Here is a 12593-nt window from a genome sequence, read left to right on the forward strand (position 1 = left end):
ACATTTAAATTATTCGATAGAAGTTGACAATTTTCTTTTAATTCCTAATCTTCCTAATTAAATTAATAACTATAAGAAATCACATAAAAATTTTGAAAGAATTATAGGATGTATAGAGAAAGATGTATATAGTAGCAAACGTTGATTTACTAGTTTTTGTGATACAGTAAAAGATACTTTACTTTTAGCTTTTAGCAGACTCAGCTTTTTCTTCACAATTTCAATTCTCTTCTTTTTATCTAACTAATACCTATTAAGCAGAGTTCTTAAACTTTTTTCATTTTGTTATTTAAGACTTATAAAACGCTTCTGTAGGGTCGATCATAAGCAATGAAAGAAGTCATAACACAAATAATTTTATTCATGTCATATTTTTGTAAAGACAAAATATTACAATAAACTATATAATAAAAGTACCTTGTCTTATGCTAAATAAAACTATACAATATTGTATTTGAAATCATTAAAATTCAGTAGATACTTAGGTAGGTATTTTGTAATATAATAAAAATTATACAATATAATATATACAACTTGCGTGTCAACATTATTATCCTACATTTGACAATATCACCAATCTTTTTTTATTTAGTTGCAATTTTTATATTTACTCTTTTTAACATTAATAACTGTTTTACAACAAATGTTAGTTTAGTTCAAATCTTTTTTATTGAGTACAAACAATATGTGTATACATGAAGGTGAAACCGAACGGACCAACAGCAACAAACAAAATGTTTTAAAAGACCACTGAACATGTATAACAAATATATCTATGCTAAGGTGATCAAGCATGCATTTTCGACAATTATCACATGTTTTGGACGTACAATTCGAATGTTGTTACTATTTTGTTTGTTGTGCGTACATTTAGTTAATAATTCTACACATATGTATAGTTACTTCACTGAGATTGAGACCTGGGTTAGTTTTTAATAATAATATAATTGTAATTTCGTCCTGATTTGCGCACTGAGTTGGGTAAAATTTCAAGACACATTTGACCTTAGGTACAACGTTAATAACATTCACTACAATGAAAATTTCGAAAATTTTACAAAGGGAACTAAATATACAATCACAGAACGTTACAACGAAAATTTACAACTTAGTATTGTGAGTTCTTGACGTTATTAAATAAATACTATACAGAATGTACACTTAGAAAATAAACGTAAAGGAAACACGGATTAGAAACGGAACCCAATCATAAGTACAAAAACAGTGTTATTTACAATTTTCTGCGTTTTTCAATCAAACTGTTTTCCTGCGTGTACATCTGAGATCAAAGCTTTTAGTAGTTTATTCTTCTGCCGAACACTCAAGAGAGCTAAAATATTGACAATTCAACGCGTTTTGTCAATCTTCAGGCACCGCACAGTCTCATCGCCTTGTAAGAGCACCGCTAAACTAGGTAACAAAATTTATAAAACGTCTCCAAAATACTTTATCCTCTCTATCACATTTCATATTAAATCTTCGTACCGTTGTTAAGTAATGTACAATATCTAAATATCTCTTACTTTATAAAAATCTAGTATAACAATTACTATCACTATTTCATACAAGCAACAACATCCATACGGCTTTTATAAACTTTTATTTACATTGCAATCGAGTTAAATCTTTTCAATCAACAAAATAACAAATTATCACTGTACAATTTAACACGCGAAGCACCTTGTGTTTGCCAAAAACCAAATTTTTGTCGGAATTTTATTATTGCTCGGGAAGCAACGGGTATGAAATAGTGCAAAAATTACAATCTCTTGCAGGTTTAATTATTAAAGTAACCACAACCTGGATAACATAATTCACATCACAACCTTCCTAGCAGTCCAGTTAAGGTGACAAGACACTTATTCTTGATTGACTTATCAGGTCCATGACGAAGATATGACAGTGGATTCGTGTTACACTTTACATTGAGATCTCGGAGCGAAATGTGCAAAGTGCGAAAATTCGTTGTATGAATTCAACCAACTCTTCCAATATTGTCTTTATTTACACCAGAGTTCCTACGTATAATTTCTAATAAATAAATTCATTTCGTGTTTTAAGTATGTTGTACTCTCGAGACAGTGGTCCACACCACTGGAAGAAGTCTAATTAAAAGGCAATCACGCGCCCGTGCAATCGATTTCGATTATATCCTTCGGAACTTCAACGAACTGATAAACCAGCCTTTGACCGTCCACCTTCGCCAAAATGCCCCTCTGGTAGTAGTACCTCAGAGCCCGCCCCATCGTCTCGTAATTCATATCGGGCTTGTTCTTGTGCATGCCCCAGAGCCTGGACACCGCCTTGGAGTCCACCAGCTTGAAGACGCCCTTCTCCCTGTTCGTCCACTTGATATACCGCGGGCAGTACTCCCTGTCCTGCAGGAGTTTGAGCAAGAATTCCCACAGATACGTCGTCGAACCCTCCCGACTTTTCCTTTTGACGGAACCGGGTTCGCCGATTTTTTGCTTCTTGACTTTCTTCAGTTTTCGAGGGGAAAAACCGAGCATGTACGCGTCATCGTACACGCTCGAAGTGGCCGCCTGGATCACCGAGGTGGGGATGGCGTGCCTCATGGGCGGAGACGGGGGAGAGGGCGTCGTAAAAGGGGAGGCGGTGCTGTTGTGGTGGTGCATGTGCTGGTTCTGCTGGACGTGGTGGTGCTGCTGGAGAAGGTAGCTGTTGTACGAATCCGGTACTGCAACAATAAATTCAAAATTAAACGGAAAATCTCCGCTACAGAGCCATTTATCGATTAAATGAGTTATCCAGTGATTGGATTCGCAAAACTATCACTTGTTTAGTGTAGGTACCAATTACACTTGCATTTAGTTTTTTTGTATTTTTTCCAAATATTCCCCTACATAATGACATAATGTGCATTTTGTATTTAATCTTTGCAATTATGAAAGACTCTAGACACCCTATTCAAAAAATTTTTATATATATAAAGTACGCATTCTTTTAACTGTGGTATACCGGGTCCGACATCCATAGCCCACATAAAAAAGCGATTTTTAAAATTAAATAAATAACATTTTTGACATTTTATACACCTGATTGTACATTAGCGAGGTAAATCCCCTAATTTTTCGATCAAAAAGTCTGATTCTGAATTTTATACAAAAATAGGCAAATTCATTTCCGATAATTATTTATGAAATTAGCGAAAAAAACACCAGTTAAATTGCTTATAATTTTTTGCACTCGTACTCGTACTTTTGTAATCGTAATAATTTATCCTAAATATATTTTAAAAGAAATACAAAAACAAAGCAGAATTTTCAAAATTGATTTTTTATCAAATCGGAACTTTAATAAAATAACCTTTTGACAAAAATTAAGATTTCCTTTAGTCTCTAATAGCCAAACTTTGTTCTAATGAGCAAAGAGAAATTAATGTACTACTTGCTAATTTTATCAAAGGTGATTGAGCACATAAAAGACAATTTTAAAAAAATTCACTTTCCCACAAGCAGATGGGTAAAGATTTACTTTGAATGCTTTAACTTTGTAGAATAGAAGGATACATAAGATTAAGTAAATAAACATCTTACTTTACAGTCAGACAAGTTTGTTAAAGTCAGTGATACTAAAAAAATATGATTATCAAATATATAGTTAAATATATAAATAATAAATAGTTAAAAATATTATTTTGGAAGTGAAGAATATTTAATGTAGAATTTCAATGAAAAAGTAAGAGTTTTAAATTAAAAATTTGATACATACTCAGAGAGAAAGATGCAAATGCAAACACTTTATCGAAAAGAATGTAAAAGTATACCAAAAGTCTTTGGGGCTTAAACGGTTAAAGATAGAGATATGGTCTCGGACTTTTTTTATAGAAAATTTAACATAAATTCTTGTATCTTAAACCGTATTCAAAAATTATAGTAGTTGGGTTTTCTCAGTCTATTCAATTAGAGCCGGTTTACAGAACATTTTAATTGCAATGAAATTATAATTGCGATTAACTTGACATTTATCAATGCATTTTAAATGGCAACTTAATTCGAATTAGTTTAATTTTGAATAAAATCTTAATTTCGCTTTCTGTAAACCAACCCTGAATTAGTGAAGTGGTTGAATTTAAATTAATTTTAAACGATTCGGCATCGAGACGGTATAACCATTTTTTTGAGTACAGAAAATCGTGCGATTTTGTATCTCGTCTCGTCTCCTACTCTATAGTTCTCTGTAACCTACACCTACAAGCAGTTCGTTTTTGGTTTTTACATTTCTGAATTTTGACGTAACACCTGTTTTAACCTAATTGTATTAATAGAAGTGACGAGTCATTTCCACACTACTCAAAAATTCACAAAAACAAATGGGTGTGGGAATCGCCTTCCTTCGTTGAATGGTCTAATTCTTTGTGCTTGAAAGTGGGTCAGTGAGGGCGTTCTTAAATATAGGGTTGTAAATGGGCATACAGGTAACAATAATCCGTAGGGGTGCACAGATGAGAGGTAGAATTTCCTACCCCGGAAGCCAATTTAAAATCACAAACAGGTAGCTGACGGGTATTATGTCTCGCTATTTAAAAGATCTATTGTTTGTTCACAAAACCCACATTATTATAATTTGGAAAATTAAATGTTTGACGAAGTGTGTGCCATACTTATCATTTCTTGTTTGTTTTATATCGCAGAATAAACACTTTTCCATTTTTTATCAGGCCATCCATAACAAGAAAATGAGTGGCATAATTTTTATCAGATATTAAACGAAAAAAATTATCTGGCACATAATTTCGGGCATGTTCTAAGATAGAACCACAAACAAAAGCAACAAACACATTATTGGCGAACCTCACCGAAATAATTTCGTTCTGACGTTACATGTTGTTTTGATTGTTGTTGACGGAAGTCCAATCACGAATAATGAACACTTTCGAGAAATAATTTTGTAACAACAAAAAATGTACGCATGTTCGCTTACATCATTTTCTCATTAACGTACTCACTTAGGAAGCGATTAAACAATTCTGCCTCACCTTCATTATCGGAAAACACAAGATATTGTCCGCGTGGAAATAAAATACAATTTTATTTTGCGATCAGACGTGGTTTTTTATATTCTTAGTTATATAGGGTAGGGTGATTTAGAGGAAATTTGTTGATGTTTGTGGCTTTAAATAACAGTGAAATTTTATTCAATTTCTTTGCATTACTATAGCTTGTTGCAGTCGTTCACACGAATACTTTGCACAAGCTTATTATCATGTAGTAAATATCATGTGTTAATTAAACACCGATAACTTGGTCAGAGGCTAGAAAACGCTACAACTTCGATGCATTGGCCCAATTCCGTTCCTGCTGGAGCATCCGTTGCAGGAATGGTTTTCACAATTGTAAAAGCGTAAGAGCGGCTTGTGATGGCGTAATTCTTGTGTAGTGGTGGTGTGTGTGTATACGAGCGGTTCCGTCTGGGTGGGCGGGACGGGGACCCGTCGGCCCAGCAGAGAACGTTGACCAGGAAACGACTGCTAACCTTCAACCGCTGTCCTTGTATCGCGAAAATAGACCCATTGCAACCGCAGCCAAATGCAACTGCACCGCTCCGCCTAATATAATAAGACACCCGAAAGGCAATTAGACCGTCTACAGCTGATTGCCGATAAGAAAATAAATGTGAAACTAATTAGGTCTAGTCGACGATAGGGCAAAGTCATTAGTCTAGTTATTGTGATCCTGCGACCTCCGGGATCAGCCAACAACAGCTTTATCAATTCGGTATTGATTTGTGAAGATGGTTTAAACTAGAACTTCAACTTGACTTAATAGAGGAAATTGTTTTAAGCAGGAAATGTCATTTTAGGTTATCAAATCTCAAGAGAATAATTGACGAACAGCTTGGCTTCCTTTCCGCCATTGTTTTCACATTTCGGTTCTTCAACTATGCCCTATGTGGGTCTAAGTTATCTAATTTCGCCCGTTTTGTCCCTTATTTAGTATTTTATTTAAATACACAAAACAAAAGTGACGAAATTGGAGGGCGGCAGACAGACGTCCCACGTGGATTACCTGACTTCGCGCGACAATGTCACAGGGACAACGATCTCGACAACAGGAGGGTACCCTGGTGCAAAAAACCGCATCGTAAAATTATACCAAAAACCCGTAAAACGACCGTAATTAACCAAGCAAGGGTAAACACTTCATACGATCATTCGGAGTAGCTCAAAGAGTGAAAAAATCAAACGGTTTCTGCCATTTTCTATCATAAAGACCTTGTTTACGCGGTGAAAACTAACTTTCATTTAGAGAGTTATTAAAGGCAATCATTTTACTATTATTGCACGTATACGTGTGATATGGTTTCTAGTGTGAAAACTGGTGTTTTGATCCAATGATCCAATTCATCTCAGAAGTCTAGCACTTTCCGTTCAATCAAAGTTTATTTTTTATCAAAAAAAAACAAACACAATTTTGGAAATGTCAACACAAACCCACTCTAACCCAGTGATACACTTTTCCAATTAAATCGCATCTTATCAATCGATAAAAAAATTATTTACTTATTGGTTTTTTAATCTGATAAAAAAAATCCATGTTTTTTATTTACCGAGGTTATGATATCGCGATCAACTACTTCCTCAAGATGCTGATATCTATAAATAAAAAATTCCAGTTCTCAAACCAAGATTCTCGAAATCAGACATTTTTTCCTCATCTCAATACTTTCAACTTTCCATTACTGTTGAATACTGTTCCTTCAATATTTACCCGTTTCCTACAAGAAGCCCTCTAACAAGCATTTTGTGTGATTCAGGCCTTTCCATGTTTTCGACCAACTTCCTCTTGGTTTTCTCCACAAGAAAACATGAGCGATAACGTCAGAAGCATTTAATCGATTTGAGAGTAGGAAATGAACTCCAATAAACAACGCCGCAATTGCTTACCAATTTAGCATCAACTAGTTCATAACCCTGCAATTTTTATGGCAGGCGGAAGCCGTGCACGTGTGGTAAAACTCCTGGAGGAAAAACGCCTCAAAAAGAAAATGCTTAGACTTTAAAATAATGAACAAAAATAGATTTAAAAAATGCAGGAGCGAATCCTATGGCAGCAGAAATTGACCAGAATGATAGAAGTTGTGAGTTTCAAGTAATTCAATATTTTCTAGAAGCAGGGCAAATATCCCGGAGCTACTCCTGCGACAGCAGGAAATTACAATATCATCGAACTGAATACGCCAATGTTTTTTTTGAATAGTTTCTACAATAATGAAAAAAAAACTATACAAATAAAAATGCCTGAGACAGGAGGAAATGCAACAGCAGGAGTTTAAAAAATTTATTAAAGTGTTTCCGAGCCCCAGAAAGGTAATTCAGTAATCTTTTCTCAGATGCAGAAAAAAAAACCCAAAACCAATCTTGCGATAGCAGAAATAGTACAGAGTCATAGATTGGGATTCAGCTAGGTTTATTCTGAATAGTTTTTATGATAATGAACAGAAATAAATTAAAAAAAAAGCCGAAGCCAATATTGCTACAACATTAATTGGGCAAAGTGATAAAAATCAATCCTGCGATAGTGTGAACTGAGCAAATTTATAAAATTGGACGAACCGATATTTATTCTGAATTTGCTATTGTTGTAGCTTTCATAATAATGAACAGAAAAGACAAAAAACTTGGAACCAATCCTGCGATACCAGGAAATGGATAAATTCTAGAACTGGATGCTTCTTTTGAATAATTTTGTAATAATGAACAGAAATAGATCAAAAAATCCTGCGACAACAGGAATTGGGCAAACTGCTAAAACTTCTATGTTCCTATTATTCTCACCTTCCGATGATTGTATGTAACGTTTATAATATCTAATGAACAGAAAATTACAATTAAGTCTGGGACTAATCCTGCGGTAGCAGGAATTGAACAAATTTATATAACTAGATGTTCCTATGATCCCATGCCCATATAGTTTATCGAGTTGTTTTATATTTATAATAATCATTTAAAATACAAAAAGGCTGGGGCTAATCCTGGCACAGCAGAAATTAGGCGGTTTGACAATAGGAGATGAGCGTTAGCGAGTCCTGAAAAACTGTTTTTCAGGAAGGAATTCGCTAATTTCGCCCTAAATGTAGTGAAAAAAAGTCCGGAGCCAAACCTGCGGCAGCAGAAACCAGGCAAATTCCATAAAATTGTATGAATATGTTCTTGTGTTAATTCTAATTTGATATTGTTGCAACTTTTATAATAATGAACGGAAACAGATTTTAAAAAAGCTGGAAACCAATCCTGCAATAGCAGGGATTGTATAGATTCATAATTAATAAATAAAGAAGGAAAATAAATATAAAAAGTGCTTCCGAGCCCTGAAAAAGTGTGGTCTTCCGAGCGGTTCCGTCGGACCTTGAGTCGGGCGGTCACCCCGTGAGGGTCCCCTTGCCCCCCCAGACTGCGCCCCGACCCGTTGCACTTGCAATGATATAATTATAGTCAGTGCACATGCGCCCGGGGCGCACGTAGCCGTGGCCTTCACCACTGAAGTGAGCTGCACTTGCCATACCTCGCTATCTTGTTCTTCAGATTCTTCGTTTTGTTTTCGTAACTCGGCGACCGGAAATCGCTGATTGCATTGCGCAGAGGCGCAATTATTTTCCGCACCCCGCGCGCTCTCATTATTGAAAAGCGACATTAAAATGTCATTGATTCGCTCTTTATTAATTAGTCGACGAGATTTTTATTTCGTTGAGGTGTGGGTAACCACCAATATTGAAACATACTTTCGTAATTAAGACTGTGTCGCCGTAAACAGCCAAGTAATGAGGATGTTAGCTACGAGAATTCATTAGGAATATGCGGAATAAATTTCAACGGAAATTACGCTCTTCAAAATGACTTGGAAGAGTTATAGAGATGGCCTTTACGACTCACTCCCCACACAAATAGATGGTTATCTTACGGGGAAACTGATCATTAAGCCTTTACGCTGTGATCTGACGATAAAAATTGTAATCTCAAATCCTCAAGGATGACGCAGTCATCAGTCATCACGCATTTTGCAATTTTTCAATATAATCTGCTATCGGTACAGTGATAATAAATTTCATCTCAAACATCAGAAAGTTTCTCAAAGCTCACTTGTTAACAACCTATTTCTGAAATTTTCTTTTTTTCGATCACCCACTTTTATTTTACATTTAACAATGCTCTCATGACATTGAAACAATAAAATCATTCAATTCAATGCAACATACTTGCACGTTATTAATTAGCAATAATCTTTGAGGCATGAGTACGATTTCTACTTTTTCCCATTTTTTATTGTTTATGAATCGACCATTGATTCACTGTACAACAAACTTTCATTTTTCCCTCCTTTGATTTTCATGAAAAAATGTTTGGAAAAATCGCTAAACCAGACGCGACCAATAATAATTCAAAACAACAGATCAGTTTATCGTACTAGACCATTTATGTAATAAAATTTAGCAAAATCCAAGATTGTTATCAGGCTAGGAAATATTGGATAAAAATAATTACATTATTTATTTGGCAATGACTGACATCCTGCTGTAAAATTCCGCCGTGCTAATATTCCATTGAAATGAGGCAAAAACGCATTATTAGTTCATTACAGATTTCCTTCCGTGATAAAAATAGCCGAAAGTGTTCCTGTGACGCCACTGCTTTGTCGTACCAAGTCGGTATTGGCCATATGGCAGACTCTTCAACCAATCAAATCGTCGAAACTTGCGAGAGTCTGCACTTTAATAGATTTGGAGGCCACCAATCCCTGCCCTAAAGTGAGAAAGGGTAGTCACCCCTTGAAAAAGGCTCGCAGTGAGATTTCACTTGCAGGAGAAAGAAGTGAAACGGAAGCGCCTGAAGTAGCGAGAGTGTATTGCAGCGCAACTGCATAGCGGGTGACCTTCAGCTTGCGGAAAGTCGCAACTGAAGTCGATGAACTAGTGACCGAGGACTTCATAGGCGGACGGTTCGAGAACTAGACGCAGGAACACTTTCTTCACCGGCAGGAAAATCGAGAGCAGGTGGCGGAAAAACGCGCAATTTCTTACACAAAATGTTAAAAAAAACGGATGTAAAAGTGAAAATGCGATCTCTTCCTGAGGCAAATAAACAGTCAAACTCCTCTTTTTTTCTAATTGTGCAAAATGAAGACTGGTCATTGAGAGAATAGTACAAAGACACACTCAACACTGACCTATCCTAGCAAAGGCGTGATGATGCATCTAGCTATGCTAGACACGGTCTGCGTCTAGTCGTTCGTTCCACTCTAGGCCACTGGTTTACTGTTACACACCGACTGTAAATAATTTACATATTTGCACAACTATTTCTAGGCATTCTTTTAACTAATTAGTGGGTACACAGAATTTGCATCAAACACTTACAGACAGACAGTCGAGCTCAAGTTCATAATTATGATCGGAATTAATTAGTAGTAAATCAACTTCAAGCCGTTTCGAGTGAACATGTTAAAGAAAATTTTTTCTTTTGATTTAGTCCACGTTTACGTAAAATCTGGTGACACCTTTAATTTTTGTTGGAAGTTAACATTTAATACACAATTAACTGTATAAAAATACCTAATATTATCGTATTGGTTTTCGTTTTTTGTAAAATTGTAAAAAGATTGGTAACTCAGTCAGCAAATGTTCCAATAAAACCAAAATAAGGTTTGCAGAATTTTGCAGTTGCCGCCTTTTCCAACTTTGCACTCAACTTGAACTTTTGAAAAAAATTCTTGACCTGCATAACTTATTGCAATTCAAAACGAATTCAGCATTCAGACTGCAGATTCATTGTTCGGCCAAAGTGGTTTTTACATTGCAGATTGATGTATTTTGCATAATGTAATGCTAAAGGTTTCGGCATATTTGTTGTTTTGCAATGTTGTATCAGCAAGCAGAGGCATAATGTCAGTCGAGGTGTCCAAGATCAGTTTTTAAAAATATATCCAGGATAACTGATTTTGAGGGTTATCTTGAAGTGAGTTGCAATAATATAGCCTATCGTCCAGCATTTCCGTCACAAAGTGTTTGTTGTTGAATTAAACAAATATAAAAATATATTTGCTGTGGCATTACGACACATGACAAAAACACTGGGAATTATTTAAATGATTTTCGACGATATTTGACTTGGATTAGGACTAAACCACTGTCAACAAAAAAACAACGAAGAAAGGTCACGAATCACGGATGTCGCATTTTGGAGATGATCTTTAATCAAAATTGCTTTTGATTTAGATTTTGGCCACACAAGTCATGCTATTAACCGAAAATCCATAGTTTAAAATAAAAAGCTGGCCTGCGGCCAAATGGCTATCATGTGACTATGGGACCAAATTTAATATAAAGCTATTCTAAAACAAAACTAAAAGTAGAAGCAATGTTCCTTAAAAAATGAATCTATTACCCGTCCAACTAAATATTGTAATTTAATTCTGTCTGGGACGATGCATCAAATAAAAATGTAAACACGAGTGCAATAAATTATATTGTCATTCTGCTTTTTTAAGCAACTGCTAACCTAGGTCAATCTATGAGCTCTGCGTCAACTCTATTTAGAGTAAGGCAGGGCAAACAAAAAATGTATAAAAATAAAGCAACAAGGTTGATTACATTCAGCGCAATTTAATTTTTTTGACAACGGCTCAAGTTAAAGCAATTTCGATTTTTGTCGATGGATGGAAGGTGTAACGTCCATTCGAAAAAGCTTCCAATGAAGGTCAAATTCTATCGATCTATGGTCGCGTACAACGACATTGGCGCATGGAAACTGAAAGTGGCAAAACAAACAGCTTCTATTTTAGTGGATCCTCATGACATTGTGCGAGGTCATGGTTTACGTAACTAAATAATAAAAGTTCTTCAAACAGAAATTTCGTGATATTTTTTTATCAGTTGCACTGTTAGGTGCGATTATGACCCTAATGTCAGTGAGATTACAATAAAAAATCGTCTGATTTTTTTTATCACCACCAAAAATAAGTCCCAAATGCATTTTATCAGCAGCCAAAACGCCACTCAAGGTTGTTCAGAACGGAAATTTTACGAAAAAAATTAACAAATTGTCGCCAAGCTCTGCGATAAAACATACGGACAAAGATCAAATTTTGGTCTTATTCCCCGACGAGATAATAGCTACATTAAATTTTTTAAATCTTGTCACATTTTATAATTAACGACTAATTGAAAAGATTAATTTTTGGACAAAATAATTAACGAGTTGTTTGTTATTTTGATCCGTCTCGCCCAAAATAGTGAGATGATAAATTTCGACGATTATTCTCACAAATTATAAAGGTAGGAGTACTAAATAGATATTTCCTGCTCCAAAACGCCCAACTTTTTCAACGCGAGATGTTGGAAGTTGCAATTGTTTTAAAAATAAAGAGATTGAGTACTCTCTGGTATTTTTGCACACGGCAATTTTTTCTGGATGGTTAATTATAAAACATGCAAAAACCTTTCTTCCACGATTACTGAACCGAATTAAACGTCGAATCTGGACGTTTCCGGGTCAAAAAATTGATTACTTTGCTCGTAATTAGCAGCATTTTTCCAAACCAATTAAAAATTTGATTTATTGTGCGTTATCAAAGCAG

At 35.2% G+C, this 12593-nt stretch overlaps 1 protein-coding gene across 5 annotated transcripts in view; it reads right to left on the reverse strand.

The window, feature by feature from the left end:
* Positions 1-343: 343 nt before the first annotated feature.
* Positions 344-12593, reverse strand: part of Eip74EF (Ecdysone-induced protein 74EF) — a 136775-nt gene continuing 124525 nt past the window's right edge. For all 5 annotated transcript variants that reach the window (XM_008202580.3, XM_064356503.1, XM_008202581.3 and 2 more), the window contains one exon: positions 344-2698. In XM_008202580.3, coding sequence (XP_008200802.1) covers positions 2121-2698 — 578 coding nt within the window. In that variant the 3' untranslated portion in view covers positions 344-2120. The remainder of the gene's footprint in view (positions 2699-12593) is intronic.

This window comes from Tribolium castaneum, chromosome 4 (assembly GCF_031307605.1).
Source record: "Tribolium castaneum strain GA2 chromosome 4, icTriCast1.1, whole genome shotgun sequence".
Classification (NCBI taxonomy): Eukaryota; Metazoa; Arthropoda; class Insecta; order Coleoptera; family Tenebrionidae; genus Tribolium; species Tribolium castaneum.